The sequence below is a fragment of the Botrytis cinerea genome, chromosome 3 (genome assembly GCF_000143535.2).
Source record: "Botrytis cinerea B05.10 chromosome 3, complete sequence".
Lineage (NCBI taxonomy): Eukaryota > Fungi > Ascomycota > Leotiomycetes > Helotiales > Sclerotiniaceae > Botrytis > Botrytis cinerea.
Window position 1 is genome coordinate 1713277 of NC_037312.1, and position 17957 is coordinate 1731233.

Genomic DNA, 17957 nt, shown 5'->3' on the forward strand with positions numbered 1-17957 from the left:
AAGGAAGATAGATGTGATGATATTAAAAAAACACACATGACGATATGAAAGATACAACTAATACATTATTACTTCGGCCAAAATGATGGATTTGCCTAGGAAGAAGAGGAAGAAGAAGAAGAAGAAGAAGAAGAAGAAGAAGAAGAAGAAGAAGAAGAAAGAGGTGCCAAGGGGACAAGCGAGACATGTACTTATTGTGTACAGAATTGCATACTCTCTAATGGCGCAATGGGTTATATATCTCAAGGCACGAATATACATACACACATATACATGTTTTCCTCCAAAGCTTCATCGAGTTCAACGTATGGTATTACTCGCAACGTATCTATTATACACAGAGGTAATGGCTTCGCAGCTCCAAGCTATTCTTACAGGTCTTCCATTGCCCATCCTAGCAACCCTATCATAAAATCCTCCCCAAAATCCCATTAATTTTTTTTGGTAAAACACAGCAATGTTAAAAAGTGCCACCTTCTTCATCTCCCCACCCTATGGATCCTCAATATCTACCTTTCATATCCAGCGCTAAAACGCCATTACCATAAATTGATACAATCAATATCAACCAGCACACCATAAAATTTCGGATTAATATCCTGCCAAAGCCTTTACTGATCTGACAACAGTTCCTCCAATTTCACCTGCTCCAGCAGACTCATCTGGGTATACCAAGAATGCGAGAGCAATAATGATGTAGAGACCAAGAAGCTATGTAAATGTTAGTAAAATTGAAATGTGATTATGATTCCGGTCAAAACTTACCATACAACCTTCCAAATAATTACTCTTGCCATCTTGAACAACATAAGTAACAACCAATACACTCAAGAAGAAAACTACAGTTTCAAAGGTCTCAAAATGTAAAGTCATGGGTTTATCCATGATCCAACCCAAGATGACAAGGAATGGAGTGACGAAAAGTGCAATTTGCATGCTCGATCCAATAGCCACACCCATTGCTAGATCCATCTTGTCCTTGACGGCAACCACAATAGCTGTTACATGCTCTGCAGCATTGCCGACAATTGGAAGAAGAATAAGACCAACGAATGTTTTGGAGATATGAGCTTTCTCAACAATCGAGTCAATTGAATCAACCAAGTAATCAGCACACACAGATACTGCGATTGTGACAATAACGAGAACAGCAGCAGCAGCCCATGGGCCCATTTGTGGCGCTTCTTCCTCCTCTCCTGCTGCTTGACTTTCGGCATCAAATAGATTGGCGTGTGTTCGAAGCTGGAAGAACAAATAAAGACAGTAGAGGATTAACAGAATGATGGCTGTCCCGTGAGAGAGGATCAAAATGTTGGTTTCAGTGTCTGCTGATGATTTACTGAGAACTGAATAGAGCTTTGGAAAAGTTAGAATTTTTGCTGCAGGTAGATTGAATTTCAACTCACAGTTGCAGGTATGATCAATGCGGATGCGGCAAGAACCATGAGAGATGACATTGTTCCTGCGACAGTGTCGTTGAACTTCTGCTCGATGCCCATAGATGTACCAGTGCGAGTGTTGTGAATTCCACCAGCTATAAAGCAGCATCCCAGCACAAGAAGGGAGTTCGACAAGATACTACCCAACATACTCGATTGAACGATCCGAATTTGTCCTTCTTTCAATGCTATGATACTGACCTGCGGGTTTCCATGTTAGTAAGTAAAAAGTAAGATGTGAAACCTGAACCTACAATGAGTTCCACAGCGTTACCGAATGTTGCGTTCAGCAGACCTCCCAAAGTTTCTCCCAACTTCATGGATATTTCTTCGGTCGCAAACGAGAGGATGGAAGCCAATGGGATGATGGCGAAGAAGTTGAGGGTGAAGATGACGACCGGATCCCAGTGTGTGAGGCCTGCGACGATACCCAACGGTACAAAGATCAACAGAACGTTAACATAGCTACTATACAAAGTAACTTTGCCTACATGCCATGCCGACGCCGAGTAGCTCACAATGGCATTGTCGCTGTCGGTTCCTGGTGTATGTCTCTTGCTGAGAAAGAAGTCATGGACACTACTTTTACGTCTGTCGCCGGCATGTCCGTTGACACCCAACAGATGTGAGTTTTCGTCTACTCCGTTTGACATATTTCCTGGGTTGATTCGATTGTTTGGTGATGGAAGAGATCTTACACGGGCGAGCTCCCTTCGGTATTTAGGTTGTGCTACATGTCAAAGAAGATATAACGTTAGCCCAGCCACTCCATATGTATATCTGATATTGAAATTGCAACGCGCCGCAGCCAACTTAAGCTTCTAAGAAGTCTCTTGGCAATTCGCTGGCAGATTGACAGGTGGGTTTCAGGGTTACGCCAAAATTAAGAAAAGAAGGATTCAGGTATCGACAAGAGGCAAAGGAGTAATACTTGGCTTCAAGCGTTTAATAAGTCTTTTGATCTGAGCAATGGTCCTGTGATGGAGACGACACCGAGGTTATGCTGGGCTGTGTAGCACCATTCAAGTATAGAGCGCGAGCGAGAAAATGGAACAAAGGGCTTGGAACAAAGGGCTTGGATCAAAGACCCGACTGCAGGTGCCTGTGTCAACTTCTTACTTGTGATATGAGATTGGCGACTGGGTAAACCATCGAACTCTCAACGAGGAAATAATATGGTAAATTGAATTTGTAGATGGATATCTTCACAAAGAGAGAAGGCGAGCAGAGGAGGAGTCTGAGGAGGAGTCTGAGGATAATTTGTTTACTTACAAACCATCTTGGCAAAATTCTCTTTTTCACAGACCACGAGGAGAATGTCAGTGCCTATGTGAAAGAAAACTTTAGAATTTTTTAGGGAGCAGATTGTACGAAAAGGGTAATTGGTTAAATGGGAAGAACAATAAGAGATTGGGGTTGGGATCATGAACGTTGGTTGTGCGCGTGGGTATCGAAACTCGGGCACACTTTTCGCAGCTTTGACGGTGCGGGCAGCGGGAAGAGGGAAGAAAAGTTTCCCAGTGCTTTTTGCTGGGTGCTGCGCCTCCTTTTCAGTGGAGGAGGTTTGATCCAACGTCTGGGTACAGGCGAGAATGGGTGTCGCTACCGAGATGATCGTCCCTGGTTGATGACGATGGCGAAGAGGATGATGCAGGTTCTAGCTTGTTGTTGACCACGCCCGCAGCCAAGTGGTGATGGAAGTATGGAGCAGATGCGTTTCACGAGAATTGTCGATGAAACCGAAGAAGGGGGAGAGGGGGAGAGGGGGAGAGGGGGAGAGCGGGAGAGAGGGAGAGCGGGAAAGAGAGACAGGGGAAAAGAGGGAAGGAAGAAACGGCACAATGTAAACAATATACGAGAGCAGAAGAGAGAGGGGGGATATTGGAATTGGAATTGGAATTGGAATTGGAATTGGAGCAACAAACGACAGCTGGAGAGGAAGGATCAATCCTCTTACCTTGGGTCGCGTTTCGAATAAGCAAGCACGTGAGTCAGTACCTGTATCGAATGTGAATCTATCTAGAGATATGTGTGGACAGCGGCACGTGGATGGATGGATGTTATTGTGATGATGATTATTTGTGGACGGAACGAAGATGCGAATGCAGAGTGCAGAGTGCAGAGTGCAGATGCGAAAATGGGGAATGGGGAAATGGAGAATCGAGAACAGAGACCAGCTAGAGCTTCAGCTTCAGCTTGATGATGATGATTGTTATTGTCGTGGTAGACTTGACTTGTATTGATTGCATGCGTGTAGTACCGACTGTCTTTTCCAGAAGCTGCATTAGGTACGCCAAGATTTATATTCAAACTTTACTCTGCCAAGAAACAAGCTGCGGTTGATAATTGGACTTTTCCTTGATCCTTCTTCGCTCAGTCGTGCGCGCGGCTCGGACTAGACCCAGCTGTTGACGTTGATGGAGGATGGTTGATGTTGGTGAGAGTGTGTTTGTGTTTGGACCGCGAAAGAATCACGAATCAGAGTCCCTCTCGTACGGCGGAGGTTTGTTAGAGCAGAATACGGCTGGGTCGTCGTATCGTACCAAGGGGAGAATGGCCAGGGAAATGTTCGTATGAGAAATCTTCCAGAGCGTCTTGCTCATCCGGATCCAATCACTTCCTCGAAGCTGCACACCAAGAAATAGAGTATCCCAACATGCAAATACCGACAACAACAGTCCGTCCGCAAGCAACCTTGGCTACAGAAACCCAACAAGCATGGCAGACCAGACCACACACCCACGCACTCTCGGGACACACTTCACCCATTCAAGGTAGAAGCTATGACCAGCCCCCCATCACAATCCAATCTGACAGCGACTATCAATCAATCAACCAAGACAATGCTGCAAGCATCATCACCATCACCGTCACCGTCACCGTCACCTAGGTACCGATGAGAGCAGAGCAGGGAGGCCAGCTACGTATTCGGAATGTTTAATTATCGGACGGAATGGGGAATCTCCTCCGGGGGATGGACATCGATTAGTTGAGGGAAAATTGCCCAATAAAACCATCTCCTCTATACTACGGACCGACCTCATATGTATCTACAATGAAAAATAACAATATTCCACATGCAAACATCATCATCATCATCATCATCATCATAATCACAATCATAATCATAATCATCTTCACACTCTCGCCCGTCCGCTGATGCCAGCAGATCACACAACCCCAAGTGTGCATGCTGCGTCAAGCCACCCATTGGTCAATTGATCCATTGACGAATCGACGGGCTGCATTTGGGAGGGATGAGTCGCTGATCGGGGCTGTGCATTTTTTGGGGAGGGGAGAGGGGGGTTTGTGTTCAACGTGTTGTGTTACCTTCATCGGCGTGATAGGCACAGAGGTCCTGACTTCCTCGCCAAGAATACTAATTTATGAGGCATTTAATTTCCTCGTCCATACATACACCCACGCACGATACCATACCATACAACACAATACAATATAATGATAATGTAATGTAATACACAATACACAATACACTCTCGTGACCCATTATCCAGTCAAGTCAGTTTAATCAGCCAGTCAACCCCAAACATAAATGCGCGGACACATCTGCTACACAAAACCAATCCGGACTCCCGCAAATAGTCCATACCGACATGAGCATGTTTCGCCAATCATGACCTCGCCCCTTTCGCTTTCTTCGCTTTCTTCGCTTTCACGATTCTCATCTGATGATCCATTTCTTCAAAGAAAAGAGAAAGAAAGAAAGAAAGAAAGAAGAAAGAAAATAAGATTGCTTCGATTCTATTCTGATTCTATTCTATCGAACTCGTCATTTCCCATCTCTTCAGCAATCAGTAATCAGCAATCAGTAATCAGCAATCAGTAGTGAACCTAGATACTACTACTACTACTACTACTACTACTACTACTACTATGTAAATACTCTATCCTCTATCCCCTACAACTACACATCCCCAATCCAACATCCCATCCATCCATCCACAAAGCCCTCCTCCTCCTCCTCCTCCTCCTCCTCCTCCTCCTCCTCCTCCTCCTCCTCCTCCTCCTCCTCCTCCTCAATACCTCATACACCCAACTTCCCCTCCCTCAAAAATCTAGACCTTCCCTTCTTCCTCTTCCCCTTCCTCTTCACCTTCCTCTTCCCCTTCAGACTTTTCTACCAAATCAAATCAAATCAAACCCCATCCCATCCCCATCCCCATCCCATCCAACACCCACCTCCAAACCCTTCACCGTCTCAAACCATCCATTCATTCACCATCCAATAAAATCCATTAAAATCCATGACCAACCAAGCAAGCAAGCCCTGCTACGGTCAATCCATCGGGCTTACCTTAGCTCACCCTACCTCCCTCCCTCGCCCTACCTTACTGTACATGCATTGCCGCGTGTCTAGCAATTCCCCCACGGAAATAGGATAATGAGACTTCTTACGACGAGAATCAGATACGTTATACCTACCTAGGTTTTTGAGAACGACGAGATGGGTGAATCAGCGAGATACAGTGCGTGGCGAAGTATCAAAGATGGTGAGAGAAAAAAAAAAAAAGAAATGATCGAGACACTGATTACTGCACTTTCCAATAACACAAGTAAAAAGATAGAACAATTAAATGAACCTATTACGATTTTCATTCATCTAGGATTGTTGAAAGACGTCCATCTATAGTAGTGGTATTTCCCTCCCAAACGCCCACGCTACGCCCCGTTGACAAACTATCCCATCCCATCCCATCCCATCCGTTTCAGCTCTTCGCCTCGTTTATGCTGCCTCTGTCAAGATAGCCAACCCAATTAACTTTTCCTTCCTCTTCCTCTACACTCTTTTTCTTTCCTCGTCTCCACTACTATATGCTGCATCTTCCTCTTCCCTATTCACTTCACTCTGTCTCCGTCTCATTTGTCCCCTCTCCTTCATCGCACCACGAATCTTCTGGCTAACCTCATCAAAACTTGCTTTCCCATCCAATGCGCTAAAGCTTTTCAATGGGAATCCCGATGACCCTACGGCACCACCGCTACTGCTACTACGGCTCCTACTCCTGGATGGTGGGCGCGTTGCAAATAGTGCAATATTACCTAGGTTTCCAAACGACTCGTTACGTGGAAGGTGTCCATTCATACTAGAGCCACCGCCAATAGATGCACCTGCAGTATTGCTTCTATGAAGGATACGTGGCGGCGATTCATCCGAGATGCCCGAATGATTGCTGCCGCGACGTAGATCACTTTGACGAGGTGAAGTGGGAGTCTTAGCCCCCTCACGATTGAAGGGATCGGCTACTATTCTGGAAGCGTCGAAATCAGGGAACATTTCAGGACCAAGTGTGTTAATAACATCTGTAACCTGTGCGCTGAGTTGTGCTCTGCGCTCACGTAGTTTAAAGATGACATTGCTAGAAGATGGGTTAAGAGCAACAACTAATGGTCGCAGTGATTTAGCAATATCCATGCCAACTTCTCCAAATCGAAGGGCTGCGAATGTAATAGCTGGGAAAATGATATATCCGAAAACGAAGATAGCCCAGAGGGGTACCCATTCGGGCACATATCCTTGAACTCTGTTATTGTAAGTCCAATATGCGAGAATAATGGTGTAAAAGTTGTATAAAATCGGTGCAAAAGCAAGGGCGACCAAGAGTTTCCATGTTGCCATAACATCCCGACCTTGAAGTTTGACCGTGGAAGCAGCTAAAGCTTCCTTCGACTTCTTGATGCTAATGATTTTTGAAGCTATGAAAACTGGTGCAAATAAGACAAGCCCTGGAATGACACCAATAGATAAAACGGCTAGCTTGCCTAGGCGGTAAAATAAAAGGAATACGGCTTTTGGAACAGAAAATTTGGCATATTCGACTTGATGATCCTTAAGATTCATATAACGTAGTTGTCGGTTGTAATCCAAAACGGATTTCTTGAGTGAAACAATCCTTGGATCATCCTTGTAATGCGTGTAACCCTTGACCAGTCTTCGATTTAACTCGACTACCATGGGAAGTGGAAGCTTTTTTCCAGTTGGGTTATAGAGTCTTCGAGCAGCTTGGATAAGCATGAGAGTATCGTAGTCAGGACTTGTAACAGTAACAGCAACAAGGGCTTGGTATACAATATCCAATAGTTGACTGACTGCCCCTCTTCGGTCTCCACTTTTGTAGAGCTCAACAAGCTCTTTTGGAACTTCGATGGGATTACCAAACTCAATCACGGCTCTGGAGCGAAACTTATGGGCATGGAAATAATTCATGCCACATGGTACAATTTGAAGACCGCTGTCGGGATTAGCAGCCAAAGATCCAAGAGCCATAATAGCCACACCAGCTTTCAAAGGAAGCAATTCGGTCCTGTCGTGACTTCCACCTTCTGGGAAAATACCAACAGCTCCACCACCTTTGAGACGATCAAAGACGGCATCATAAACTTGGGTTTGATCAACTTTTGGGGCCGTCTTATATTTTGATCCTTCAAACCCTTCCTTGGTACCCTTGACGGACTCATCACCAAACTTGCCATTCCCATCAACATCGTTTCGTCCAGTGAGCTGTATCATAGCGTTTCGACCTTTGAAAGGTTTCTTCAATCTGATCTCCTCTGCGCTAATTACTTCGGCTATTTCGGTATTGGCTGCGGTCCCGTCTATTGTAGGCAAAACCAGTAACCCTCCAACTTGTACTTCCTTGCCGTCGAATTTTGTACCAACCCCACGAATGAGAAGTGGATCATTGATAGGGTCTGGTAGGTATATTGTACCAGATCCAGGCTTGACCATGTCCAGAGCTCGTCCAACAGGAACCGCGCCCACTTTCCGTGCAAACCAGCCCACGATGAATCGACCCATAGATTTGGCGGCGATAAGGAAAGCGGCGCGACGATGGCATTCATTTCGGAGAGTGCGCATTAGAATAAGAGGGTCGACGAACTATATGGATGGGTCAATTCGAGAGCTCCAAACCTGCAAAAGCCATGTCGCATACCTGATTTGCGTGAGGGGCTGCTACAAAGATAACAGGCCCGCGCCTTGGAACTTTCCATGCTCCTCTTGGGTGGACTTCTCGAAAGAAGAGGTCGACAAGTATTGAAAAAGTCCATAGGAATACATCATAAATCCAATTTGTCATAGGAAATTGTTCCTTGTGCTTGGCCTTTCGAGGCATGTGTTCGTGAACCTGCTGCTCGTTGGCCATGATGGCGGAATGTAGGTCAGAATGCCCAGTGCAGAGAAATGAAAGACGTCCTTAAAAAGCGCGGGGTGGGAGGTCCGAGTTATTTATCTCGTATATCTTTTTGAACAAGATCGGATTTTAGTCTTGATTGTTCAACCACAGCTCAACGATTTCATTCGGGTATTAGTAGAGCACCAGACCCGGCGATTTTCGGGATTGATTAGGGCTTCCTCAGGTGTTTGTTTTGGTAGGCCTAGTGAGTCGTAAAATTCCAAAAGTCATGTCGGCCGAAAGAAGAAAACGGATCAAAGATTTCGAACTCAGTGATACTTGTGAAATGAAAAGAAGGAATGGAGCGGCAGCGGGTAATAATGGAATGATTTTCTTGATTTATTAATGAAACGGCATTTTTGCATTTTTTTACGGAGCCGGATTAAATTCCATAGCCGTTTGTAAGCGATAAGCGCTGCAGCTTCCGCTCACTCTTTGATGGAAAATCCCCGTCGACAATCCCATTGACAAATAAAATTGTTGTTACGAGTATGGATGGCATGGAGTATCTCAATTGCCATGATGATTTCCCTGAGCGTAAACCCAATGATTCTCTCTTGAATTGTATGACTTGCTACCTGCGATTTCTCTTCAAATGTGATGGCCTGCTTAACAAATAATATACCGTCAACAAGTACCATAAAGACGACCTTCAATACCCATAACCATATCGAGAATCACGTGTGAAATTTGGGAGACATGCAAGAGGATGCACGAAGTCTATCAGCGGCGCTTCCAACATCCAACCATAGGTATGCATAGGTAGACTCCAACTCGCCAGGATCTCAATCAGTTGTTTAAATATAAATCATGATGGAGGCTTGTCACTTTCTTCCACAGGTATTCCTCCGATTGTGGATTATACTTGACCTCAGCCCTTTCTCCCTTGTGTTTGTGGAACGAAGCGCTTAGGATAAATAGGATGATTTAGTCGATTTATTTTGATGAGGGAGCAACAGCCATATGCAAGCTGCTCCCTATAGTTTCAACCCTCTTCACCTCCACATTCCACATACATCAATTAACTACGAAAGACCGATAAAATGGGATTACCACCATGGGAGACAAGTGAGAGCCAGACTTTTGCCTTAATAACAGGCGCAAACAGGTGATACCATCCCTATAGCGTGTTCATTATTGATAATGAGCTCCAAGATCCCCGAATCTGATTGTTGACGACTCTCCAGCGGCTTGGGTTTTGCCATTGCTTCTAGATTGATTGACGAATTCCTGACTTCATCTGATACTCCTCCTACTAAACATTTGATTCTCATCCTTTGCACGCGTACACCTCTGAAGACACGATTCACAATCTCCCGCCTGCGTGCTCATCTACGAAAACTGGCCGACTACTCTGAATTCGCAACTTCACATCGAGCGAAAGCTAAGTCTCAGGGAAATGTATATAGATGGCAGGATACGGTGGCTCGGGTTCATTTTCTTGGGGTTGAAGTTGACTTGTGCGACTTGAAAAGTGTATATGCTCTCACCGATAGGCTTGTCAATGGAACTGTTGGTAGCCCAGATGCTACTACAATGGATGGTCTCCGATTACCTGATGGCTCTCCTGGTACCGCCACTTATTCCGCAGATGTTAAACAAGACAGATGGGCATTGAGTCAGAAGGAAGGGTCTGAAGGCGAGCTGAGATCTTGGGGATGGGGATTGAGCGGAATTAGGATACCAAGGCTGGATGTTGTAGTCTTGAATGCAGGGATAGGAGGATGGTCAGGAATCGATTGGCCAAAGGCTATATGGACTGTCATAACAGATATGACGGAAGCTGTAACATGGCCAACTTACAAGCTTGCAGAAATTGGAGTTATCACCAAACCTCAACTATCCTCTGCCTCTTCAAAACAAGCCAAACCCTCCGACGATGAAGCTGCGCAACCTTTACTCGACGGTGAATCTCCGGAAGAACCACCTCTTGGAGCAACATTCTGTTCTAACGTTTTCGGACATTACGTTCTCGCACACGAGCTGATGCCTTTACTATCGCGAACTGCTTCTCCTTCGGCCACTACCAGCGGAAGAATAATATGGGTGTCTAGTATCGAGGCACAGGCACAACATTTTGATGAAGATGATTTACAAGGTTTGGAAAGTCGCACGCCATACGAAAGCTCCAAACGTCTTACAGATGTTCTCGTCCTTTCAAGAAAATTACGAGCAGCAGGCCAAGCCTCCTCTTCATGGTTCGATTGTTCTGACGTTCGCGTGGAGAACTCTAAATCGGAGGAAGAACCAGCAGCAAAATTGATAAGACCGAAAATGTACGTGGTTCAACCTGGAATTTTTGTTTCGGAGATCATGCCCTTGAATTTTGTGTTGGTATTTATCTACAGATTGATCTTCTACCTTGTAAGATGGATGGGAAGCCAATGGCATACCATCAAGCCTTACACTGCTGCTGTAGCACCAGTCTGGGTAGCATTATCTCCCGACGATGTTCTAGATAACATGGACGGGGCAGCTTCGAAATGGGGATCAGCTACAGATGCTAGTGGGAAAGAACGCGTTATACGAACCGAAGTTCCTGGTTGGGGATGGGAAGGCAAAACTCCAAAGACAATTGATACTGGAGAGAGAAGAAAGGGGAGGCAAAGAAATGCGGAACCATTGACGAGGGAAGCGAGAGAGGATTTTGAGGTCTTGGGTGTTAAGTGTTGGACGGAGATGGAGAATTTGAGGAAAGAATGGGAGGGACTTTTGAAGGTTAAAAAATGAGCGTCTTGAGAATTATTACAGTTTCATGGGAGAGATTGATAGAGGCGATATATAGTTGGCCGTACATCATACACAATATAATAGATATAAATAATAAAGAATTTCCTGTTCAAACTCTTTTGCTTGTATTCCTAACTTTGCTTTTTGTAACAGCGAAAGATAGATTAGAGATAAGATATATATATATATATATACAGAGTGTATTAAACACATATTTCTATGAGTTTGAACACCTTTCTATTAAAAATATAGACTTGGTCAGAATAATGGTGATGAAATATTGAAGCCGAATTACGTTAAAGCTTAACCCGGGTTCGATCGCATATCTTAATCTCTTATAGCATCATGGAAGTTCACATCTAAAGTAGCCCAAGCTACTAGACTAACAAGGGTAAGGCTAGAATACGAGAGGAAGGTGGTTGCTGGTTTTGTATCGCATATACTCGATGTCATTGTTATTTTTACCATGAGTTAGGCACGCCTCGTGCTAGTGTGTAGTTGATAGCTAGAGTATTGTCACGGAAGGAATTTGGTTGTGTCTTGTCTTGTTTTCAATCATACAGCAAGTCGTTTACACTCCTTTAAAGCTGGAATCGGGTGTAGGCAATGAGAAGGGCGGTTTCTTTTTCGACATCTCTTCAGCGTCACTTTTTCTCTCCTTTGACTTGCCTCTAGACGAGACGCGAGACTCGAAGGTTTGAGTGGTTGCTTCGCTTTTTTTCTGTATCTCAAACTCACAGAATTTTATCTTTTTGGGGCCCAAGTCCTGATTGTTGAGATTTGGTGGTTGGGAGGTACGACATTTGGACTGTTACATATCTGTAAATCTCTGTATACATGGTTTACATTTAGATTTAAGTCGGAAATGAAAATGAAAAGAAGAGAGGGTATGTTGGAATTATCGAGACTCTTTGTGAGGATTGTGGAAGTATGCATGTTGTAGACAGTGAAGAGAGTCGCGGAATAGCTTGGATTCCTATGGGGGTGGAAGTTGGAAGTTCGCAAGAGAATGAGCCTACCAAGATTTGGTAAATCGGGGAGATGTGCCTCTGATGTTGAGACTAATCTATTACAGATGGCTTTCCAACCCTTTTTCTGGCATATCACTACCTACCTACGCACAGTTTTTCGAAGGGATAACTTAATCTAATCATCGTTCCTCTGTTCATGGCTTCATTCTCGCTGTCTATTCTGCTTGCCCTTCTCATCTCAACCTTGACGTCACATCTGTTGCTTTTTGAACTCGAATATATTGTTGCAGGTCCACTTCACACGGGTCTCGAGCCGGGAGTTCTTAATTCCTCCAAGCACTACTGAGATTGTCTTCAAGGAAGATCTGTGACTGTTCCACGTCTCTATTTTTAAATGTATGGAGAAGAATCCTCTGCATCTCGGTACCTGCATCTTGAAAATTCAAAGAGATTGTGTTATATCTTTTCTCATTGGAAGATCTAGCGAAAAGGCCAGTTGTCTTGAGCATTTGAGATGCCGTCTTTTTCGGAGAGAAAGGGCTCTCAGGGAGCTTCTGGTGTATTTGTCAAATTTCCAAGTCCTTTGAGTTCCATGTCGCAGATCATGAATGAATGACAAGCCAATTCTCTTGTAAGATTGAGTCAAGCCCAGAGTGCACTGATGACTTTCAACTACATTTTCCTAGCAAATATGTATATTTATGCGGCAGTTGAGAAGATATGATCAAGACGTGCTTTTAAACTCGATAGGGATTTCCTTTTACATATGTGATGATGCCAGTAACTGTACGCATCTAAGAGTTAGATGAAGCCATCTTGAAGAATGCGTCAAGGGAAATTCTCGATAAGATAGTAAGGGATGTCAAAAGAGTAGCCTACGATCAAGTCATCTACAAGATGGAGGAACCTTCAGCCCGAATCCTCAAACCTCCTTGACTTCTCGTTGCTTTGAATGCTACTCTGCGACACTTCAATAAGAGTCTGAAGTGATGCTATTGATAATATCTATGTACTCGAATGTACATTTCTGCCTTCTTGATCTCCTGTAAATTCGAACTTACATTCTCCTCAACTCACTCTAGATGCCGACGCAAATCCTTTGGTTGTCTACATTGATATGGTGCGTTAAACTACTATTCTCTCAACTATCCATTCTAGAAAAAACCATTTTCAACACCGAATAGAACATCCAAGCACTCGTCATTCACTTATCCAGTCAAACAATACATTATCTCCATCACCATATCATCACCCTCACTCCAACTTCATCCCTACCCCCATCAAGCATGCTCTTGCATTCACCCCCATCCCCTCCGTCAAAAAAGAATGGCGTCTACAACAACCGCTTTCCTTTGCGGTAACTTATCGTTCTCCCGTCTGATATGCATATGCACACGCACACTGAAGTCCGCACAGCAGACATTACCTTGTTGCCCCCTCGCCTGCCTTTTCCAGCTAGACAGTATATACTATATTTACATTTTTGAAATTTCAGCCCCTGACTAACACATCCACTTAACGGAAAAGAAAATGCACGTTTTGCACTGCGACGCAACGATTTTAGTTTTCGGGGAACTCACGATGCGGAGTAGACAGACCTTAACGATAATTCATATTCCCTCAGGGATGGCTATTTTGTGTATGAAATCGAGTACATATCACATGTTATGTAATTTGTACTTGTACGGCTTGAAAGTATGAGTTCCTTTCAAGTGCCGTAGCTGAGACGGATATATACATCCTAGTACACGGTAAGAAAAATAGATGAAGAGCTGAAGGCGGTGGGTGCATGGACAGAGCTATTTATATACATATCTGTGTAACCATTCTTTTGCGATAATGTTATTTATAAGATACCTAGTAAAAGCCATTTATCATTCTTATGAAATAGATAAAGCTGACTGAAATGCGTGGATGTGATTTATAGCAGTGTGTGTTTACGTGGTTTTGCAATATTATGATTGGAGAGGTGATCTCGAGGAAGATATAGCAGGGTGGGAAGGTTTAGTTTGTATGGACCGAATGTAATATATTCAAATCACCCTTACACCATCTTGAAGTTTGAACACGGTGAAACTCACCGTAAATCTTCTAGCTGTCATAATCGGTGAAATCTCACCACCTCACTTCATTGATGCCATATCACATCATATAAACTCCGGAGGAGTATACAACCGCCATAAGAAATAGTCAGCCTTAGAATCCGGCGCACAACTCTAGAATTCTAAAACTATGAAGAAGCGGGTCGGAAGACAAAAATGTTGCATATATACTATATGTTCCATGTAGCATATGTATATAAGATCTAGGCATGCAACTCCACACAAATGTGGCTGATCGGCGATATATCTATCATTGAGAATAGATATGGGTTGACGTAATCAGTGAATATCTCTTATGTGGATATAGATGTGGATGTTGATGGTGAAAGCTGGAAAGCATCAGATACATGTACAATGGACAAGTTTACCACCTTAAAATACGCCCGATGGAGAAGGAATATGCGGGATGTTGGGACGGATAATTAGCATGGTGGGTGAATGGATGTGGTTGGATGTGGCGCAGAAAGCGGTTTAATGTTGTTGTTGATGATGTACAACGGGAAGTGAAGGTAGAACGAAAAGTAGACCAGAAGCCTAGGAAAGGATGCGGTAGGGAAGAGAGCGGGGCGAGGCGGATGAGTAGGTCGGATGAGTAGGTCGTACGGTATAGAGGTGAAGAGGTGAACTGATGGGCCGGAGTCTGGAATGTGCGGAGCTTCCAGGCAGACATAGATGGCATGTTGGAAGTGCTAAGATATATTAAGTTTATGGTTAAACTTGGGAGTTTGTTCTAGACCTGGATGGAATCTACTATTATGCTTTTTTGTCAAATGGCGAGGAATTTGGAAGAAGCGTGCTAGTTGGAAATGACTATTTACTTGAGTATGAGGTCATATGATATCGACTTCCTACAGACTGTGATGTGATAAGTAGGGTTATAATTGTTGGTGATAGTGATGGTTTCTGAGGATACGCTAATTGTAGAATGGGGTGATGGGAATTGAAAGTGACTCATCTAGATTCGCAAATGTATTTATATATCAAAGAATGCGAATTGTTGGTACATTGAGACAATTAGGGGCACAATTGTCTAGACCAATCTACACAACTGGTTTTGTCTCTCTTCTCACTCACCAGACCAGACGCTAAATAAAACCATCGCGAATAAGATACTTTGAAATAGTAGCCTTCGCATGTATCATAATAGGACAGACAAGAGACGCAAACTCGTGGCAAGGTGACCAGTCAGTGGATTTTGAGATATATCAGCAATCGCTCTATGTCAGAAATCATGTTGTCTTACAATGCAGCTTGTTCCTCCTCCCAAACGGTATTTCCGGATCTTATTGCTTGACACAATTCACGATAAATAGTACGTTCAACAAAGTGTGGGGAAAATTTAACGGCCACAAAATCTTCCACTTATACCGGAGTACTACTCTGACGATATTTATTCGGAATCCCCGTCGCCATCTTTCTACCTTTCGCTTGAAATTTTACGTAGAAATAAGCTGCATGTGTATTGGATGAATACAAAAAAAGACGATCGTCATTGGATGTAATCCCTTTTTACCACTGTGCCACTTCCTTCACATGTCATGAGGCTACTGTTGTCAAGAAGGATGCTCTCACGATATGAATAAGCAGATCAACCCCCTGAAGGAAGTGGCTGAACAAATATGGGGGAAGGAACTAACCAACATGACAACAATGATCACATCACAAAGGTTTTGGACCCCGTGACGATGTGACATCTACGTGCCAGCGGCTTACGTGCGGAGAGAAGATGTAAGAACTTTACTGTTAGCGAAATTAAATGTCCGAGGTTCTGAGATTGGGTACTTAGAAATAGATCGTGTGGGGGCGATGGAAGAAGTAGCCGTCTAGTAATGATACTGTAGTAGCCGATCATGCAATGAATTAATGGGTTGAATACTATGCAGAGCTAGATGGGAAATGGATGCAGTCGAGGATGAAGAGAGAACCGATCAAGATTGTCTGCATTTTCCTTCTCGCTTGCTGTGTAAATGCTCCGATGTGTAGCATTCAATTGAATTCAAGACAACTGCCTATCATGCTGCTATCAAGTGAACTTAATCCAAAAACATCATATAGGAAAATTTCACAAACGTTACCATTCGAAACAGAACCCTCGTGACCTCACTGTTTTGTTTCTAGTCCTGGCAGCATGTCTGACTGAGATAGGCGATGAATGACAAATCCATACTAGCAGTTGGGTGTTTCAAATATCTTAGAACAACCTAATGAAACTTGCGAGCAGCTATTCCATATTGCCTCTGTGATCACACGTGTGTACTCTAGAAAAGGAAGTGGCTTTACGAGAGGAATATCGAAACATCTGACTTTGATGTCCAATAATGCAATCCTGGATAATCTGCGAAATGATATGATGACCAGTAAATTACAAAGCGCTTGCTGACTTCTGTACGATCTCCAATGTTTCAACACGGAGCCACTTGGTTCGTTAATTGTTGAAGTTACGGTAATGATTTATCGATTGCTTCATGTTCCTGTCCGAAGCCGCACGACAATAACTCATCAAACAATAGACGCGCAATAGAAGCAAGAGATTGAGTACCGGTGTCTGGTTTGTCGTTTCAACCAAAACCAATTCTCGCCAAGATTACGAAAATAGAATCGGGCGCTTGATGGGACAATTGGAGAGATAAATAAAGCCACTTCCGCGCGTTGCATGTACTGTACACACCAGCATACTCAGTAGCCGCCAGTCCCATTTTTCATGAGACCTCGGACCAGACCCGTAACGCTCCAAAGAATGTTGTAACATGCTCTTCGTATTTCTATATGAGATGATGATGATAATAAAGAAGGCCCGGATGGTTGAGTATCATCGATAGCCATGGCCAAGAATAATGTTGCGCAATAGACAGGAATTATTGAAGGTCCGGAATGGCCGCATGATTAATGTAAGACATTTCCGAGAATAATGCGCATTGATGAGTGTGGGTGTGGGTGTGGTGTTGATGATTGAATATTTGAGATCTTTTTCCAAGATTTATCGCACTGCCACATATTTGAAGCTTTGAAAAGTGGAATGTCTTCTCGTGATATATGGAGAGTCCGGATGTGGTATCGTCTGATAATCTAATTGGCCATCGCATGAATTTTGAGGGTGTTGAGGATATATTGACTCGGAATGAAGTTTGCACCCTAGGAAACTAACACCTACCTAGTAATGACGGATGTGCAAACGCCGGCATTGATGAATAAAACGTCTTGTATCGTAGGCTGAGTCTACTATGGTGAATCATAGCCTGGATTGACAGACTCACAGTACGACCATGATGTTGTCGCCAAAACTCCGGGGAGAGGGAGGCATTAGATGGTGGATAATAGAGAGTGGATAATGGATGGTTTTTTCGGATGATAATGTGGCAGTAGCAGTAGCAGTAGCAGTAGCAGTGGCAGGAATAACGGGATATATTTGAAATGGGTGGAGGGGGGGTGTTTCAGGCGAATTTATTCATTTTGGCCAATACCATTTGAGGATGATGAATTTCTATGGAGTACTTACATATGATTTGTTGAAACCCTATCAGA

At 43.7% G+C, this 17957-nt stretch overlaps 3 protein-coding genes across 8 annotated transcripts; 1 reads left to right on the plus strand and 2 right to left on the minus strand.

Annotated features, from left to right (window-relative positions):
* Positions 1-282: 282 nt before the first annotated feature.
* On the minus strand, positions 283-3572 carry CND12. Of its 6 annotated transcripts, XM_024691997.1 has the most exons (6): positions 3397-3572; positions 2371-2765; positions 1694-2169; positions 1407-1640; positions 766-1356; positions 283-711 (listed from the first exon to the last, which is right to left on the minus strand). In XM_024691997.1, the coding sequence occupies exons 3-6, from the start codon at positions 2090-2092 to the stop codon at positions 592-594; spliced, it is 1344 nt and encodes a 447-aa protein (XP_024547770.1). In that variant the 5' UTR covers positions 2093-2169; positions 2371-2765; positions 3397-3572; the 3' UTR covers positions 283-591. The 6 variants fall into 6 exon arrangements, with proteins under 6 accessions (XP_024547770.1, XP_024547769.1, XP_001560775.2 ...); XM_024691996.1 differs by lacking the exon at positions 2371-2765; XM_001560725.2 differs by having other exon boundaries at positions 2712-3572.
* Positions 3573-6005: 2433 nt separating this feature from the next.
* BCIN_03g05100 (hypothetical protein) lies at positions 6006-9083 on the minus strand. The gene is made up of 2 exons (XM_001560727.2): positions 8393-9083; positions 6006-8337 (listed from the first exon to the last, which is right to left on the minus strand). The coding sequence occupies exons 1-2, from the start codon at positions 8600-8602 to the stop codon at positions 6238-6240; spliced, it is 2310 nt and encodes a 769-aa protein (XP_001560777.1). The 5' UTR covers positions 8603-9083; the 3' UTR covers positions 6006-6237.
* Positions 9084-9408: 325 nt separating this feature from the next.
* Positions 9409-11474, plus strand: Bcerg27. The gene is made up of 2 exons (XM_024691999.1): positions 9409-9740; positions 9820-11474. Exons 1-2 carry the CDS (start codon positions 9676-9678, stop codon positions 11360-11362), a joined length of 1608 nt encoding a protein of 535 aa, XP_024547772.1. The 5' UTR covers positions 9409-9675; the 3' UTR covers positions 11363-11474.
* The last annotated feature ends 6483 nt before the right edge of the window (positions 11475-17957 follow it).